The following is a 19,213-nucleotide window of genomic DNA, read 5'->3' on the forward strand; positions in this document are numbered from 1 at the left end:
CGCCTGTAACTGAGCCTTTCTTTTCCGTGAATGGCACACACACATTTAGAGTCTGAGCGTCTAACAGAGAGAGAGCATGGGGTTCCCTCGCCCCTCCTTTAATGTCTGTCACAAATGAAAGAGGAACAGATCCTGGCTTCAGGACAGGGGCAGTTAAAACGTGGGAGCATTGTGCAGATTCCTACACCTTGTTTATTAGGACTTACAGGGTTACATTTTCCAAGTATCCATGTCGACACCTTGTGTGGATTATTTCCAGTGCCTCATGGATCCTGCTCTATTGGTTATCTGCACATCCTTGGAGTCATAATGGTATAAATATGTATGTATTTTTCTTAGATTGCTTACTTTCAGAAAGCATAGAGAGTAGTACATGTCACTTTGAAAAGATATTTATTTTCAAATGAACAAATGGATCCAATTATTTAATGTCCTTCTTAAGTAGGAAAAACGATGCCCAGTATTTTTAAGACCTAAACAGGATAAATGTGTAGGGCACGTCCGAATTCAGAAAACGGGAAAGGGAGAAGAATTAAAGTGGGTTAACGCACACGTGCAAATCGTTTTAGCCAAAACCAAGGGAGTGTGCTTGGTTGGCGTGGTGGCCGGGGCGGCAGGCGGGTGGGTGTGCTCAGACGTGGCCTCTGACACCTGCAGGCAGCCTGCGGGTTTGGGCCTCTTGCCCCCCACACCTGAGCGGGGGCGGGGGGTAGGGGGCTCAGCGGGCTGAGTAAAGCAGGTGGTTTGCCACAGTGACTGCTCTTTTCTACTGGTCGATACAGGGCATGTTTTATGGTCCTAATAGATACTTAATTTTGTAACTTTTAGCTATTCTTTAGTAGGCAAAAGAAAGACCAGTGTACATTTTCTTTTCTTTCTTTTTTTTTTCCCTCCAATCCAGCATTTAGCAGAGTGCTTGCTTCACTCTATTCTCTCAGAACTAAAAATTCAGAAGATCTCTATGGAGCGCAATTACATTCATGCCCTGTGCAGAGTGTATGTGGGTATTTGTCGGCAGCTTGGAGACTTGGAAAGAGCTCGCTTGTTTTGCTACAGCCTACTTAAGGAAGGTACGTGTAGATGGTGACATTTCTGTAGTGGAAGTCCACTACTGCTTTTTTACCTCATTGTTACACTTGGATCTGTATTTGCAGCTAAGCGATTGCTGGTTATCTTTCAAAATAGTGTTAATGTTGGGGCATTTACCAGAGAACGTGAAGAGCCTTAGGTGTACCAAGCCATGCCTGGTTTTCAGTGCGAGAATTTACGTGACTTAAACTTGCTTAAATCGGTACATACATTTGCACCTGTATGTAATCGAGGGGGTCTCGTTACTGCGTGTTTGTCTCTTCCTGGCGCAGCTACTGAGGCGTCAGATAAAGGTGACATGAGATACGGGAATAACTGTAAAGTCAGTGACAGACCATGCTGCTGTGTCACTGGCTGGCAAAGGCAGACCTGTAAAATGGAGTAGTGAGCCTAGAGCAAGAGGAGAACCAGAGGGCGGTGGAAAGGAGGGCTCTCCTGGGATCCCCTTTTCCTTTGCATTGCTTCCATCCCCACTAACGGGGCAGATCAGGAGTCATCCTTTGTAATAGGACTTCCTCGGTGGAAACATTTGTGAACAGGCACCTGATACACAAATGCAATTTAATTTCTTATCAGAAAGTCTTATCTCGACGATGAAGGTTTTTCATTCTAATAGCATAATGTTCACAGGGCTTGTGAAGCAGGTAGTGGAATGTGCCCCTCGAGTGCAGACCTTTGAAGGAGGCTGCCGTCTGTTGCCATCTTCGTTTCTTTGTTTACTCTTTCAGTCGTTGGTGGACTCAACAGTAGTTCACGGGGTGCTTGCTGGGCGTTAGGGCCTGGACGGTGACCGGAACCAGATGCAGACACGCCTGTACGGTGGGGCCCATACTTGCTGGTCACATGGCCGCGGCGCACGCAGGGCTCTCTCAGTGGCGGGCACTAGGAAGGCGAGCGGCGTGGACTCTGCTGAGCCCCTGCTGAGGTTCTCTTTTTGGCCCCCATGTTGTCGGGGCCCCCGTGGCCATTCTTCATCCCGCATGCTCCTAGCTTTTTCTTCATGGGACTTACCCCCTTTGCCTTATATCCTGAACCCTTTTGTTTGCTGTCTCTCTCCTCCACTAGATTGCATGCTCTGTCAGGGCAGGGATTCTGTTTGTGTCGTTCCTACTTGTGTCTACCGCACAAGAATGCGTTGTATGCAGCCATTGAGGATCTGTTGTGTGAGGGACTGTGCTGTGGAAGGGAATTTGTGAGAGTCTGAGGGGTCGGAGAAGCTCTCCTTGTCAGAGCGGCTTCGCCAGCGAATGCCTAGAAGAAACATGAAAGGGAGATGATGCTGGGCAGACAGAGCAGCATATGGTGAAGTCCTGGGGCTGGAGGACGTATGATCTCAGAAACAGCAAGTCAGAATACTACTGTGAGCTGCTGCTTTGACTTACCTGCTCTGGAAACACAAGATGTGGCTTCCTGCCAAACGGTAAAAATCTGTGTCGACTGGTTCAACCATGTTGCAAAACATGGATGGTTTCTTATAAAATCAAAATATTCATTTATCATATGTCCTAGAAATCCCACTCGAAGGTCCTTATCTAACAGAATTAGAGACATTACCCATAGCATCTTCGTTAGTTGTCACCTGTAGCTGGAGACAGACGTCCATCAGCAGGTGAAGGAAGAACAGGTGTGCAGTATCTAGCAGTTGAATACCAGTTGGCCACAAAGTGAGGGGCTGCCGATCTGTGTGGCAACATGGGTGAATCACAGAAACAGTCTGCTCAGTCAGGGAGCCAGACAGAAAAGAGGATGTGCTGTCTGAATCCAGTCATGAACATTTGAGGAAAGGCAACTGATTTTCAGTGGCAGTAAGCAGATCAGGGTTGTCTGTATCTGGGGCAAAGTGATGCGCTGGAAGGGGTCAGACCATGGGAATTTGGGATGATGAAAATGGTCTATGTGTTGATTGTGGTGGGGGTTACGTGGATATATTCATTCATCAGAATTCATCAGACTGCGTGCTTAAGAAGAGTGTATTTTATTGCATGTGAGCTGCATGTGGGTTAGGTTGTTTAAACAAAGCCAGCTGTGGGAAAGAGCATTCACAGTAGAAGATTATCGACCGTAGGGTGTGAAAACATCTCTTCAAATCAAAAGCCTTCTGTGTGTTTCACAGGTGAGTTCTTTCTTCCAAATGCATAAGAAATATCCTGAAATGGACACGTCACAAATGGTGAGGTTCTAGGGTTGCAGAAATCTGGAGAGACAGGCTTGCCTTTGCTTCATGTTTGGGATTTTATGGCTCTTTTCATAATACAGTGGCGTATATCCAGGTATTATGTTTCAACTTTAATTAAGGAAGGTTTGCCAAAGGGAGGGGGTTGTGGGAGGAAGAAGCAGATTTGGAAGAAGCAGGGCCTCCTCGGGCACCTCCCTTCAGTGTTAGGAGGCCTTGCAAGGCACAAGTGAAATTATTAAACTAGGTTCTTAGCTTGTCATTTATTCACTTGATCAGACATAAAGGTTTTTTGTCTTTTTTCTCATAGATTTTCCAGAGTCAGAGAAATTGACTTTGTTCATTGCAAACATGTGGCATGATATATTTATTTCCCAGTCGGTGATTAATAAGGCAATGCAGTTGGTTGCCAGGCAACGTGCTAAAGGAGAGGTTCGGAGCTGTTTGAGAGCCTTTCTCAACTGGGAAAAGGTGAGGTTTGTTTTTATTTCTCAATTGTCAGACCTTACTTGTAGATCTCACATGAATGTTCTTACTCGGTTTTGTATTTAGTGTCAAATTAGTTCGTAGATAATTTCAGAGACATGGCTTCTTCCTGTTAGATCCTTTAAAATACCATTTTAGCCCGAGCTTATGTATTTAGTTTGGGAAATATGCATGAGGCACTTTGGGAAGAATTAGACATGTAGGTGTTGTGTTAATTTAATCAAAGTTTATTTTGTTCACCGATCTGTGACTGCTGAGGCCCGTGTAGAATGTGTGTGTGTGTGCAGGGCTCACAGGAGCTGCATAGCATTTGCTTCTATGGTAGGCACTTGGAGAGCTGAAAAATGTCATTGCGACTCCTTCCTGTTTTTGACTTTTTTTGATCCAATAGTCTGGTTTTTTTTTTGTTTTTGGTTTTTTTTTTTTTTTTGGTGATGGAGTTTTTATTTAAGTATTTTGTTCCTGCGTGTTCTTTTCCTTTTTTTATTATTTTCCTTGGTAACTGAGTGCTAATATACCATCTAGATTGGTGTTCTTTTATGTTAAAGCTGTTTATCTAGTGAGAATCTCTCGAGGTTGAATTGACAGTCTAAACTCTAAGAAGAGATGTTAAATTCAGTGAGGGATTGATCTTGGTTTTTTATTTTTTGCTTGTTTAGAGAGAGAGTGTGTACATGCGTGTGCAGGAGGAGGGGCAGAGGGAGAGAATCTTTTTTTTTGAGAGAGAGAGAGTGCAGGAAGGGCACAGGGGAGAGGGAGAGAGAGAATCCCAAGCAGACTCCGAGCTGAGAAAGAGCCTGATGCAGGGCTCGAGCTCACGACCCTGAGATCCTGACCTGAGCAGAAAGCAAGAGTCTGACACCCAACTGACTGAACCAGCCAGGTGCCCCAACTTCCATTTTCTTATGAAAAGTAAAGGAAAGGGCTGTTGGTAAACAAAAGTTAAGGAAATATTAAAAAGCAAGTCTGTAATCATCTTCCCAGCAACTCTTCTAGATAAACCCGAGTGTAGTCCTGGGAGACACCGTCGGATTCAGGTCAGGGGCTTAGTCAGAAGGGCCCTTCCACCTCCTGTCATTGACCCGCTTCTGTCACCCCGCCTCCTCCAGTAGCTACAGAGCCCCTCCCTGCGGGTTCCTACAGAGAGGGACTTGCACCTGCTTGGTCCTCTTCCTTCTACATGGGAGCCTCCTCCTTCGGCCTGGTCAGGATGAAACCAGATGTGGTAATTTGATGATAAAAGACGTTGTAAAGAAAACAGAATTTTAGTAAATGTGTTTGCTCTATATCGTATCAAATAAAAATACAAAGTCGGAGGTATAAAAAAATGAGTAATACTTGGAGTAAAAATACCATTATAAATATACAAGACTTCCAAATTTTCTCTCACAGAATTCAACAGATCAGATAGACAAAAATGAGTGGAAATAGTAGAATTCAATAATACAAAAAATAAACTTGAATGAAGAGTATGTATTTCTTTGTATGCCTATGGCACATTTATAAAACCAGTCAGAACTTTGGCTATGTGAAAACCTTAATTCTTAAAAAATAAAGATTCCATACTCAAAATTCTCTGGTAGTAATTCAGTGAAATTCGCTGTAATAATTCAAAGATTCCATAAACACTACTTGAAAGTTGGTGTACACGGTCCTGGACAATCTGGGCATAAATAGGAACTCGAAAGTAAAATGAATGTTTTAAAAGTCATTGAAAAGGAAAACCCTTCATACCAAAGATCTCTAGTTTTCGCAAAACTTATTAAGGTAGTTTAAATGTTTTCATTATTAAATAATAAAGTGGCTGATTATCATCATAGAAATTAAATATCTGAGAAGGAATCTAGGAAAAAAGGAATAGAGTTTAAAAGGTAATAGTAATGAAGCAGAGAACAAAAAACACATAGAAGAAAAACACATTGCCTTTAAGAAATAGTAACAAAGCAGATAGCTCCCAGGTCAGATTAATGAAAAAAGAGAAAATGGAAAATACTGAGGATTTCAAAAATGAGAAAGAAAATAGACTCCAGATGGAGGAGAAAGGTTGAGAAGGCTACCACCTGCAGCTCCGTAGTGACAGGTTTGGAAACCGAGGATGATTTCTTAGCAAAATAAAAATCATCAGAGTTGGTTTTAGAGGTAGAACACTTGATAAACCAGTAGTTTTCAGTTAATCTAAAAGAAGTGGAAACGTTGATGTAAAATTTACCATCTAAAAAGCATGTGTAGGTTCCATCTGAATTTTGCCTAATCTTTTGAAGAACCAAATAATTCCAGTCTTTTGCAAGTATAAGAAAAGATTGAAAATTCTGTTTAGTTTTTTTTTATTGAATTATTTATTTTTTTCATGTAGACTCCATGCCCATTGTGGAGCCCCACGCGGGGCTTGAACTCATGACCCTGAGATCAAGACCTGAACTGAGATCAAGAGTCAGACACTTAACCGACTGAGTCACCCAGGCGCCCTTCTCTTTATTTTTAGTAACAAAACCCAATAAAAAATAGCACAAGTAAGAAAAAATTGTAAATCCACTGCTAGGTATTTGTCCAAGAGAAGTCAGATTAATGTCCAACAAAGACTTGTTACATGCATGTTCATAGCAGCATCACGGCTAGCCTCAGGCAGGATGAGCCCGGATGTCTGTCAGGAGGAGAGTGGATAAGCAGACTGGTCCATCATGTAAAGGATGATATTCAGCGACAGGAAGGAGTGTTGAGACTACGGGCACGTGCAAGAACGCGGGTACCTGTCATCAAACGTGCACAGGTGTGAAAGATGCCAGACGAGGAGTCTAGTGCTGGCTGATTCGCTTTTATGAATTTCTGTAAAAAGACTGATATTTAGGGTCAGAAGGATAATAGGGTCAGATAGAATTTGAAGAACTTTCTAAAGTTGAAAAAAATAACTTTAATTCTCTGACTTGAGGTAATAAAAATTTGCATTTCCATCTGGATTGTAGCCAGTGTTTCCTTCCTACCTGATTAGATTCTGCATCCTGCCTAGAGTTTTTTTTTTTTAAGATTTTATTTCTCTATTTTAGAGAGCATGCAAGTGTGTGTGCCCTCTGGGGGGAGAGGCAGAGCCAGAGGGAGAGTCTCAAGCGCAGAGTCCTTGGGATCAACCTCAGGACCCTGAGATCGTGGCCTGAGCCGAAACCAGGAGTTGGATACTTAACCAACTGAGCCACCCAGGTGCCCCCTGCCTGGATCTTTTTTATCTGGCCTACTAACCTCTATGCTTATAATCATCGTAGGACAAGTATTATGACTAAGAGAAATATGATTTCTTATTCAAATACAGCTTTCAAAAAGTGTCTTTGAAAATCAAATGATTATTCATCTAATGCTTGTTACACTCTGTGAGATGACTAACGTAGATGTGTTACGTTTGACACTCTGAATTTTATTTTGTGGGGTTTTTTTTCTTTTTTCATTTGCTAGAATGCTCCTGTGGACGTGGGTTTCATGGTTTCTAAGCTGCTATTGACCATACAGCTGTGTCCAAAAACAGAATTTCAGTCCAGTGAAACATTTGGTGAAGACTTAAGTGATAACACTTGGGAGTACATATTTGCCATTGACCTGCTCTGCTGCCATCAGAAGTGGATTTGGACACATGATAACATTATAAGGTACAAGGCTGTTTTGCTAACTGGAAGTTGGGTTCTTGAATTAGAAGGTAGCCTGTTGAGTGGTTGCTGAATTGTGGTTTGAATAGTTTTTGCTCTTGAAGGTCGCTGAAGCATTTACAAGTGACATTTTGATTTGGGTAAGAGTTGGTAAAACTACTGTTAAAAGACTTGTATTATTGTCACATCCCCTTGCTTTATGTTTTTGTGGCGGCTATAGCTTCTTTTCATTACATTCTGTTACTACTATCTCTCTCCAAGCAGCAGTGACTCTCGTGAAGGAGGGGTTGGGTTCACTGGCGTATCCCCAGCTCAATAGAGCAGTGCCCGTGTAGGGAGCCATCCACGACTAGCGTAGGAGGAAGTGTCCTGAGCAGGTCTGAACATTCAGATACTCTGGAAAACCCACGTGAACAGACATAGTAAGAACTGCAGCTTGGCAGCCCTTCTCACCTTGGTTTCAGGAGGGAGCTACGTCTCAGGCATCTGTTTTACGTACGGAATCCGCTTTTCTCTGTGCTCTGAGAGTTCTGGCACTAGCTACATACCACCTCGGGGAGAATGGGAGATGGGAGAACAGAGAAAATTGTCACTCAGGTGATCGTTCCGTAGATCTTAATTTTCTTGGAAGTCTCATTGAGAAAGGCTGGTTTAAAGGAGTTTATGACAGTAAAAAGGATTCACAAAGGATTGATAGTTCATATCCTGGAGATACTTGAATGTGTTCTGTGGAAAACTGTGCTCTCTTTCCTCTTTAACACTAGGGACAGATCATTTATCTACATGTCAGACTATAGGGGATTGAATTATGGTACTTGTATATAAGGAGATACTGCCATATTAAAATAAATGGCTGTGAGTGATGTTTAGGTATTGACATGGGAGTAGCTCACGTGCTTTGCTAACTAAGGGAGTGACGGTGCGGTCCGTCCAGTACCGTCTGTGTAGAGCTGTAAGTGCCTCCTGTGGGCCTCGCCTCCTGACTCCTCGGGGGAGCCCAGCAGCAGGGTGCAGGTAAGCCCACCAGAGGTGGTTCTGGGCATCCCTGTGGGGGGTGAGGACTGAGTGTTGAAGAGCAGGATCTCTGCCTGAGCAATGCCCCACACGGAGCCCCAAGCGCTGTGGTCACCTCTCCTGGGTTTATACATACGTGCACCTAGAGAAGCATGGGGAAAGAAAAGTCCAGAATTAGCTGAGTAATATTATCTGAAAATGTATTATTTGGGGTGCTTTTAATTTACTTTTTTCTTGTGTGTGTTGGCGTTTAATTTTTCTAGTACTATAAATACCACATAAGTAGTAAATACACTTTTGAAGAAAGAAAGCAGAAAGGAGCTGGCAGTGTTTTCAGTCAGTAGAGAGTTTCTGACGTGTGATTTGATTGTTGCCTCTGAGCTCTCTGCTCCTCTTGGGACATGGTAGAGGCTTCTAGAACACAGGTGCCACATGCATGTCTGGAAGGTCCCAGTGAAAATCCAGACTCCCACCTCTGACAGTTCTGACTTGGGGATGTTGTCCAGGGTCCCTACTCAAAGCCTTGTAAAAAGGGTGAAAACAGAGTAAAGATGCAAGCATAGGCATTTGTAGCCTCTTTTAAGCCCGTGTGGGCCCAAATATCCGAATAGTTGGAGAGTGTATGAGCTTCCAGTGTCTGATCTCATACACTTTCAGAAGACCTTCTTCTGGGGCGCCGGGCTGGCTTAGTCAGTAGAGCGTGCAACTCTTGATCTCAGGGTTGTGAGTTCCAGCCCGGCATTGGACATGGAGCCTACTTAAAAAAAAGTAAATTAAAAAGAAAAGTCCCTTTTCTTTATCAGTTGTCTCTTTCTTATGGGCCTTTTTTAAGTTGTTAATATTTGAGTGATAGTGAGCATGCATGCTTTTCATGTTCCTGTACATAAATATACATACATATACACACATATATACATATGCTTCTGTTTTCTAGTAAAGAGCTGTGGCCTGTAATGGATAAGTGGATAAAATACAGGAAAGGACATGCGAACATTGCATATACTCCTGATATTATTATAGCATCGATACTGAGGCTGATTGGTGAGTTGTCTGTTTTATGAAATGTTTCCTTGTTATTGATCATGTCTTGGTGGGAGAATAAAAGTGTAATAATAGATGCCAACCAAACCCTCACTGTAATGATGGATTTTTACCACCGCCATAGTGGATGCATTCTCACTGCCTTCTCCTCGCTCACACTCTTTCTTTATAAATTAATGTTTTCTCTGACTTTGTCAGAGATGAGGTCTTCATGTGGTCCATCGTACGTGTGATCGAATGTGTGCTGCTCAGGTCCTTCTGTTCACACGCACACGTGTGCACCAGCACCCAGAATTGTGGTCCGTGACGCTTGGGTCTCGTTCGGTGTCTATAACCTGCTGTCTCCCCCTCATGTACCACGTTCTTCTCTGCTGGCCCAGTCATGGTCACGTCATACAGCTCTGTGACTGGGGACTAGCTTTGTTTTCCTCAAGCCCATATACAGAAATGAAAATCCTTGTTTAAACAGATTTTAAATGAGGCATGGATTCTCTTCCATCTTGGGTGAACAGGACCTCAGTGGGTTTTTAGTTCTGCTCCCTGTCACCCACACAATTATTTATTTTTTATTTTTACTTATTTTTTCCTCCTTGCCTCATCTTTGACAAGTCCCTCTCCAGGCCCTGCAGAATTATCAGTGATGGGATCTGTTGATTTTCAGAAGGCCCTTCTTACTTTGAGTGGACTTCTCCATCTGTAGCACGTAGTCATTGCCCCTGGGGCACACCGTCGAGGCTCATCTGATACCTGTGTTGCAGCCCCTCAGAGGCTGGAACGTACTCACCATGACTTTTAAGGATCTTTGGAGTTTAATTAATTAGAACTTTGAGATAGTACCACTTGAAATAAGGTTTGTGAATATTTAAGTTATCTAAGTAAGTCCCATAAGTAGGTCTGTCTGTGACATATATGTAACGGCGAGTTGTGTTGCCGTCTCAGTGAATAGGTTTTCCTGCTCCCGTGCATACTTTACATGCAAACCGAAGAACATGGTGCTAAGCAAATATGAAAAATGGTCCAAGCAGCAGCCTGCTCTCAAGGAAGACATGTAATTCCACTGGATAGCACCAGAAATACACTTGGGGTGAAGTTACCAAAAAGAGAGTGTGGGGGCCAAGTGATTGCTGGAGTCGCTGAGGGAATTAGAAGAGATGCCTGCAAAGGTAGTGGAAGTGAGTCCTTATGTCAGGATCCCCTGAGGAACAGTTTCAGCCCTAACCCGGAAGCAGTAAGGACAGAGCAGGGCCAGGGACAGCATTCTCAGCGGTCGGCTGGCATCCGGACGTCTGCTTACTCTGCTTTCAGGAGCATCTTCTCTCAGGGATTCAAGAAAATGTTCATACTTGGAACTGACATTTTAAATTATAAAACCTATTTGAAAATTTAAAAAATTGGGAGATGTTGTTAAATCCATAAATAGATATATTGACCCAGATAAAGTATCTTTGGAATTTTGAAAAAACATGATAAACTTTTTGAAGTCCTGCTTATAAAATATGGTGTGATTTTTGCCGTTGGTGTTTGCAGAGGTGTTTGTTTACATGTGTGTTGGTCGTAACAGGAGAGGAGACGGGTGTGGGAGAGTGGAAGCCTGCACCTCTGGTGACTTCCGCACAGTCCCTGTGCATCTGTGGCGGAGGGTCCGCCTCATGCATGAGTCTCCCCTCTGGTTGGCTTCCAGGAGTCTTCCATATTTGGCTGGTCGTCCAAATTGCCTGAGAAGCTTTTTAGAAAATGTATATGGATACTCACATAATTAAAGTTGTATGTAATAAGTTATATATTCTGGGAGTAATTGACAATACATAGTTAACAGTATTGGAGGGTAAAATGATAATATATAAATATCGAATGTGATCCAAAGGGTGGATAACTAGGAGGTGGTGATGGTGAAAGTGAACGCAGAGCCAGGCCTGGAGAGCCCTCCTTCGGTCTGCACGCAGGAGAGGGCTGCTGGGACAGCCAGGCTGGCCATGGTGCCGTGGGCCGGTGCTGGCCAGTGTGGCTCAGCCAGTGGTGCTCTGGCTGTCTGTCCACCGAAGCGATATTGCTGGGTGATGGGGTGGGGTGTGGGTGGGCGATCGAGGGTGGGGAGCACAGACAGGCGAGGCCTGCCGGCAGAGTTCTGAGGAGTCGTGTCAGGGTCAGATGTGCATGGACCCTTCTGTGTACCTGTCAGACTTGGGAGTTCAAACTATTTCTAAGAAGAAACTCCTTTAGAGAACCTTCTTGCAGTTTCTGAAGCTGACACTCTCTGAAGAATTTAGCAAGTCATTGAATTGCTAGGCCATGATTTAATAATAATGACCGAAATCACTAATGATTCATAAAATAAAGGAGTTGTGTTTTTTCTTATTTCCAGATTTGCAAAACCCTAACTAGATTTTTCACTCCATAAGAAGTAAGAGGCACTTTCTGTCAGAGCAGTTCAGGGTCGTCTGAAGGTGGGTAGGGCTGTGAACAGCGCTGTTAGCAGATGTAGGATTATTGGGTGAGGTTCTAATATCTTCAGTGCTGATGTGTTAGAGCTTTTTGTAGAGTGTTTGCATTGCTCTGGATTCAGGGGCCATGGAGAAGTGGTAGGACCTGCTTCAGTCTGCCCGTTTTGGGGCAGACGTGAGGCTTGGAAAGGCTCAGCCCTCGTTTCTGAGGTCATACCATGGGGAGGTGGCAGAATGGAGACTGAAGTTCAGCATGCGGCTGGGTCGAGTTGAGTGCAGAGCTGTGTGGTACCTTTTTTGCCCCCAAAGAGCTTATTAACCCCCCATGGCCCATCTGGTATTGACTGGAGCCTAGAAGCTAGGAGAACACTGTTTCCCATAGCAGGTTTTTGTGGGGCTGACTGAAGTAACCATTGTCGATTTGTACCCAATCTCTTCCCAGACCTGTTCCCTTTTCTCTGAAATTATCTGAGCTCACTTTTCCCATGGTACGTGTGCACCTGCAGTCTTGAATGGCCACCTGGGCCCCTTCCCAGCAGGCCCCAGCTGCCCTCCTCACGCTTCCGTGAGTGCTGTGCAATGCTGTCTTTGACACGGAGGTGAAGGCCACGTTTCTTACCTGTTGTCGTTTAATGTGGCTGAGCCACCCTGGACTCCTGTTCCTTCTGTAGGAAGACCTTTCTTCCCATGTATTGAGCAAATTTGTCTGTCATCTTTGTCATCATATATGTAAGTTTTTTCCCCTAAGCCACCTGCCTCTGAGTCATGATTTCCTCTTATTTTACCCCTGATAGCTCCATTAATTTAAATAGTTTATAAAATCCAATTCATTAAGCATTTTTAACTGAAAGAACAGGAAGCCATTATAACAGGGTTCTGTATTACCTGGGAATGCATTCACGTTCCAGGGCTGGACCAGTCCACATCTATGTTTGGTACATGCCCCTTCCCCATCTCTACTATCAGTTATGTGTTGAACACCCATGGTAGATTGTCTGGGAGGACAGGTCTGGTGGCATACAGTTACCAGTTTGATCTAATTGGAAGCAGATAATTGAGTGATCAGTAAGTGAAATTCCTCATCTCTGAAGTACATTACTTTTCAGCCTCAGTGAAAGATTTCCCAGAAATTATCCAGATGTTCATAGTTTCATTCTGGGTTTAAAATTTTCCAGGCGTTCATCCATCAGTAAGAATTTATTGAGTGTCTGCTCTCTGTCACAATATTCAGGTCGCATGTAACCAGCACTAAGTTGGTTTCTCTCCGGGATGCTAAGGAATAAAGGTTTCTGTAGTGTCCTGGGCCTCAGTTTCTCCATATTCAAGATGGAGATGAAGCCAAGGGGCTGGGTTCATATACAAACCTGAGAACGTGTGTAGTACTGAGAAAACGTGGACACAGAACAGTGAGATCGCAGGGTCCTGTCGTTAACCCAGGAAGAGGACGTGGTTAAGAGCTCATCTGGGCGTGTCCCAGAGTCCTCTCCCCATGAGAGAGGAGGGACAAGGAGCATGAGGCCTCGTCCTGAGGGAGGGAATGAGGCCTGTGCTTTGAAGCAGGCTCGAGTCCCAGGACCCTTGGAATAGAGGAAGGACTGGGTGAGCGGGTGCTAGCTGTGGGGCATCGTCTTATTTGCGTCAGCCTTCAGTTGGCTTTAGGTCCCCGCTGGTGAGAACCGCCGGAGCTTCTGTCACTCCAGGTCGTATCTACCAGGTGTTAGCATGTTCGAAATTGAAAATAACATTTAGCTATGCGTTTAACATTAATAATAATAAACCAGTGTTAACATAAATGACATTGTCTGTGAATGGTATTTCCCCAGCAGCAAGAGTGAGGAGAACCGGCCCATTATCTTGTCGCAGGCCTCTTTACTGTCTGGATTCATGGACCTCTTTGCTCTGCTCTCAGGCTCTTGCAGTAAAGTTGTTTTGGTTGAAGTGTGTGAAGAAAATCCAGTTTTGTATAGAGCTGATGAAAGGAGAGTATTTTAATAGCCGTTTCAGATCATTATTGTTATTTTTCTTTGACACTGCGTTGACTTCAACAAGGGGTAACTCCCTGAAGGCTGGATGCAGCATAAAGTCTGAACCCTTCCGGGGAGCCTTCCTGCCCTGCCGCCCAGGGCTCTCGCACATGCCTGGAGGAGGCCTTTTGCCCATTCACGATTCTGTGACCTGCTCTTCTCACTTGGAAAATATTGATTTGCATAGATCCTCCAAATGTCAACAGTATCGAGAAAACAGGCATTAATATCATCGCTGATCTCATCTGAGAAGTCTTAAATTTTTGTTGCTGTCAAACCCCGAGTGGCTGATTTTTCCAAAATTCTAGTTTTGCTTAAGAGCTCACACTTTATCTTTGACGGCAGTGACAGGTTCACTTTATTCATTTTTGAGAAAATTCCTGTCTCGGTCTGAATAGCTATAGTTTGTCAGTCATTCTTTCTGGGAAATGTGGGTGTTGCATGGAGAAGCGCCCGGTTCCCCTCCCAGGTCAAGCAACTGCATGCACAAGTGTGTGTCTGGGGACAGCCAGTGTGCCCGGGTGTGCGGTGTCCCTGCCTTCGACCACAGAAGGTTACAGACTTGTGTACCTAGGTCTAGATCTAACAGGAGTAATTGTCACTGCTTCACAGAGGACATTCTTCAGTGCAACTCGCTTTTTGCACCCGGGGCGCCTAGGGCTCCGGAGGGACCTCCCGCCGCCACCGCGCTGGTTGGTGCCCAGCGCCCAGTCATCCCAGGGCCCTGGCTTTCGTTCCGTCCGTCTGCTCTCAGCCCTGGGAAGAGGGCAGGTCACTCCTGAGTGAAAGCTGTGTTGTCGTGAAAATCATTTTGACCCTGAGGACTCTGGGGGAACCACACTGGAGAGTCCCTGTGCTGCACAGCCGGGTCAGAGGGCCGAGTGTTCAGCCAAAGCCGGGCGTGCTGGGCAGCCTCGCAGGGGGTCTCGGAACCTCACAGAAGTCTGCCATTTCACAGTGAGCTGCTGCAGCCGCTCTTTCTCCTAATTCCATTCCTTATGATACGTTCGCTGGGAAAGCTGTGCGCTGTCTGTGCCCTGAGTGTGAGAGAAAGCGGGGGTAACTGGTCGTCTTGGTCCCCACCGCCCCTGCCCCCAGTAAGATGCACGGTGCTCTGTGGGGCCCTGGCGCCTCACCCTTGAACCTGCTTTCGTGTAAGAAACATGTACCCATTTGAACTTAGGATCCTTAAGCTTAACGTCAGTAGTGTTACGGGAAAGAGAGCAGAAATGTTCAGGTCTCACGACACGTTAACATTTCACTGACAGTTGCTCACGTTTTGTTTCCCTTGCGTCCCCCAGGTCGTTTAGGCCAGCTGGGCTTGAAGGAAGGCTTCCCGTCGGCCGTGAAGAATATCAGTTCCGTCATTGGCATGTTCATACAGCATGCCCAGGACGAAGGTAAACCTTTGTGCACTGAAATGATTTTTGAGTCCCTTGCATCCCTCCCGCTAAACCCTTTCCAAGTTTCCCTGCGTGTGCTCCGTGCCCTTCACTGGTGCGTGGTCGGGGGAGGGGAGGAATCGGAAAAGCCGCGGCTCTGCCCGTGTTCTCAGCACTGACGTTGGAGCGGCTGTGGGTTTGGGTTGTGGTGTTTGAATTACAATTTAACTACAATTTAGCTGCACCGGAGTTTAATTAAATAGCTTCTCAGTAACCTTCTGCTAAATGAGAAGGCTCACACAACAGAGTCTCGGGCCTCGCGGTGGCCTGCCAGCCCCTGCCACCCCTCTGATCGTGCGCTGTGCAGGCGGGCGCGAGGATGGGCTGCTTCTCACTCGGTTCTGCGTGCTTTGTGCTCAGAGCCCATGTGGAAGCACTTCCTGTGGCTGTCCATTCGAGTCACTTCTTTGACGAATGTGTTGGGATCCACATTTTGTCGAAACTTCAGTATGGAGTATGCTTCTTCGGAGCTGCTTTGGGAAGTTTGGCGTTGGTCACGCAAGGCCGGGACCTTTGCGGCCGCGTGTCCTGTGCTGACTCTGCCAGTGCCCGGGAGATGGGCCGGCACCGGGACCTGCACACAGCTCTTCTGGTCTTCTGTTTCTTCCCATTTGCAGATGCGTCTTTAATTCAGTTTTTCGTCACGGGGTTTTTCTGTTCTACTTTTCATTGCCGGCAGAGTGTCCTGTATGGGAGGAGTGACTTGGTGGAGGACAACACGAACATTCTGAATAACAAGCGTGTTCTTGTGTAACGACTGATCTGAAAATTTCTTGCAGATATCCCGTGGGGCATCCAGCTGGCGGCTGTGTACGCGCTCTGTGATTTGAGTCCCAGCAATCCAGCGGAAATATCCAAGATCCTGGAGGCCTGGCGCCAAGAGACCGCGCACAGCGTGCCCTCCGCGGTGCTCAGCTGCCTGGAGGAAGTCAGCTCGCTGTGTGCGGAGGAGGTCGGCTAAGCCGCCCCACGCCACTGCGTCTAGAGAAGTGCCTTTACATATCTCGAGTATAAATAGATGAGTCAGCTCGCGGAGCACAAACTGAGGTTTCAGAAGGAAAGACGTAGAAGAGAAATGCCCAGAGGCTCTCGTCGCTGTGGCGAGGAGACAGAAGCCAGCCGTGGCAGGGCTGCCTTTCCCCAAACCGCATACATTTCACTTAAGGCTGTTGTGATTCCATGACATGTGGGTTGTATTATTGTGTCTTGGTCAAACAACAAAAACTTGAACTTAGCCCTTTTTTGCTGCAGAAAGTGTCCTTTTAGTCGCTTTTTAAAATTGAGTGGCATTTTATAATGAATTTAATATAAAGGCATTGATTTGGTTCCTGAGCTAATTTTGGACTTTGCGCTGAAATGATTGACTAGGGAAAAGATAAATCGGCTAAGAAAGAGCTAGAAGACTCTCCCACTATCTTAGCTGGAGACGGGCTACAAAATTGTTTCTCAAGGTATAGGTACAACTGGTCAGAGGAAAACCTGGGAGAGCCTTAGAGACCCACTCCAGTGCATCTTCGTCCTGTCTCTGCAGGTCCTTCAAACTGTCACTGTGTCAGGACAAGGAGGGCTGAAGAGTAGAAGTTCAGTTGCAGGGTGTGTGTCAGCGACGTGTACATAGACGATCCAGAGACGCGCGTGGGCTGGTCTCTGTGTGTGCCGTGTATATATGGACCGGGCTATAATGTGTTTCACATTTGATGATATTCCACTTTCGGAATTTTAGTATTTGTACATAGAAAATGGGTTTAATAACTCACCGTGGTTCTGATTTGTCTTATATTCATCATTTCTTAAAACTCTTGTATGTGTTTTTTATAATAAAAAATAAAAGTAAGCCATGCACACGGTTGTTCTGATCAGTGAAGACACTGGGCGTTACTTCTACTCTAACCAAAGATGGAAAATTCTCCACTCTAACCAAAGATAAAATGGCCATTCCAAATGATAGAAATATTACATGCCATCATCGAGCGTGTTTCTCCGAGATGCTCGTAGCGATATTGGAGACCAGATAATTATGTACTGATTGGCCCTCATGATCGGATTCGTTTACTTAGAAATATTGCTGCCCTGTAAAAATTAACATGTGACAACTATTTTGTTACCCCTGCCTCGTGTTTTTAAAGTAATTATAATGAACGTAATTGAGATTTATAAATAACTGCATTGCCCTTCGGTAGCTTTTTGTTGGCGTGTTGTTCTTCCTGCCAGTGTTTGCTGAGCATGTACTCGTATTAGGGGCCTCGTGGGGGGCAGGGGGGGCCTGGAGAGCAGACAGCAAGGGCTAAGTTGGCAAAGACCTGTGACCTCCGGGAGAGAACACCCCCCCCCCCGTGAATGAGCGTCAGAAATTGTCAGAAACTGTAGTAAGCGCGATGAAGTAAGCGCGGCGGTTCACGCTGGAGTAGCCGGGGCCACTCCTCTCTGTGTGTTGGTCAAGGAGGGGCCCTGTGAGGAGGTAGCAGGTGAGCTAGGCCCTGGGAGGGGGGAGCCAGCCCTGAGAAGAAACAAGTGACGCTCCTGGACTGGTGACTGGCTCTGAGAGGGAAGAGCCCACTGTGTGCGGGAAGGAGGCTGGTGTAGCCCGGACATGCTGTTTAAGGGGGCGAGTGTTGTTCGTTCAGTCATACAGGTAACTGCCGTCACTGGGTCCTGGGCAGCCCTGGGCTCGTTCGTGCTTGGGTGGAGGTTTGAGCAGAGGTGTCCTATGTGATCACATTTCACTAGGGCTGTTCTGGGGCAAGGGATGGAAGGAGGGCAAGAGGGGAAGCCGAGACCGCTCAGGAAGTCTGGGGAGAGCATAGGGTGGCAGTACAGAAGATAAAGGGTAATGGGTTTCAAGTATATCTTGGAGGTAGGATCCCTGCTAAATTCATGCACTGGGGGAGAGGGACAGGTAGGAATTGAGATTCCCAGGTTACTGAGTTGGGTACCTGGGGTTGGGGACAGGTGCACAGGTTTGGTGGTTGGAATCATGAATCTTAAGTGTGTGTTCGGGACGTGAGAACCGAGAGGCATCCAAATGGAGATGGCAGCCTTTACAGATGAAAGTGTGGAGGTAGACTAGATTGGGCAGAAGTTGGGGAGTTGACATTGTGGGGAGGCTGTTTAAAGGGGTGTGTGTGTGTGAGAGAGAGAGAGAGAATGAAGTCACGAGGGAGAAGACCTTGCCAACCAGGATGTCCTGTGACTTGAAGCTGCACGGGCTGGGGGCAGTGGTGTGGTCCCTCGGCGGCTGTCTCCTGGTCACGGCTGAGAAGGCAGGGGAGGCAGGCAGGTGGCCGTCTGTGCTGGAGCCGCAAGGTCAGGTGAGGTGATGGTTGCATTTTGCCTCCGGTGGGTGGCGGTGACCTTGGGCAGCATTTTCCAAAGGTAAGGGCGTTAAGGCAAAGAGATTAGGTTTGCAGGTGGGCTTGTGGGGGAGTTTGCCTGGTGAATGGGTTGGTCATACACTTCAAAAGTGATTTTTAACCTCGGTAGGTTTATGTGTTTCTGATTGGCAGAGGATCGGAAGCACTGACGTTTTCCACTGGTTGCTGTACTCCGGCTGCCAGGTGCGTGGAGTTCACCTGTTAGCATCCTTTTGGTGTTGTGGCCTGTTGAGCAGACCTGGCCTCCCCCAGAGTGCTCTGGCCTCTGCAGCGGGGGACGCAGTTTTAAGCTGTTAGATTGAATTTCTGGTACCCAAGCAGAACACGGCCGCGGGTTGTATCATTTAAAGCAAATGAGTAAACAGCCAAGTGAATGAACATTTGAACCTGGAGTTGAATGGGGGGCCTTAGACTTGCGCTGGGTCCTGTGCACCCAGGAAGCACACGGGTTCCAGGTGGCCCGAGCTGGGTCCCACATAGCTTACTAAGCAGCCCGGGCAGGC

General features: G+C 46.0%; 1 protein-coding gene across 1 annotated transcript in view; it reads left to right on the forward strand.

Annotated features, from left to right (window-relative positions):
* ICE1 (interactor of little elongation complex ELL subunit 1) overlaps positions 1-17,181 on the forward strand; it is a 56,236-nt gene extending 39,055 nt beyond the window's left edge. Inside the window, exons 14-19 of the mRNA XM_026506660.4 lie at positions 902-1,070; positions 3,573-3,733; positions 7,190-7,380; positions 9,326-9,432; positions 15,199-15,297; positions 16,119-17,181. Of these exons, the coding sequence (XP_026362445.2) occupies positions 902-1,070; positions 3,573-3,733; positions 7,190-7,380; positions 9,326-9,432; positions 15,199-15,297; positions 16,119-16,300 (909 nt within the window). The 3' untranslated portion in view covers positions 16,301-17,181. The remainder of the gene's footprint in view (positions 1-901; positions 1,071-3,572; positions 3,734-7,189; positions 7,381-9,325; positions 9,433-15,198; positions 15,298-16,118) is intronic.
* Positions 17,182-19,213: the final 2,032 nt, after the last annotated feature.

The sequence above is a fragment of the Ursus arctos genome, unplaced genomic scaffold (assembly GCF_023065955.2).
Source record: "Ursus arctos isolate Adak ecotype North America unplaced genomic scaffold, UrsArc2.0 scaffold_15, whole genome shotgun sequence".
Classification (NCBI taxonomy): domain Eukaryota; kingdom Metazoa; phylum Chordata; class Mammalia; order Carnivora; family Ursidae; genus Ursus; species Ursus arctos.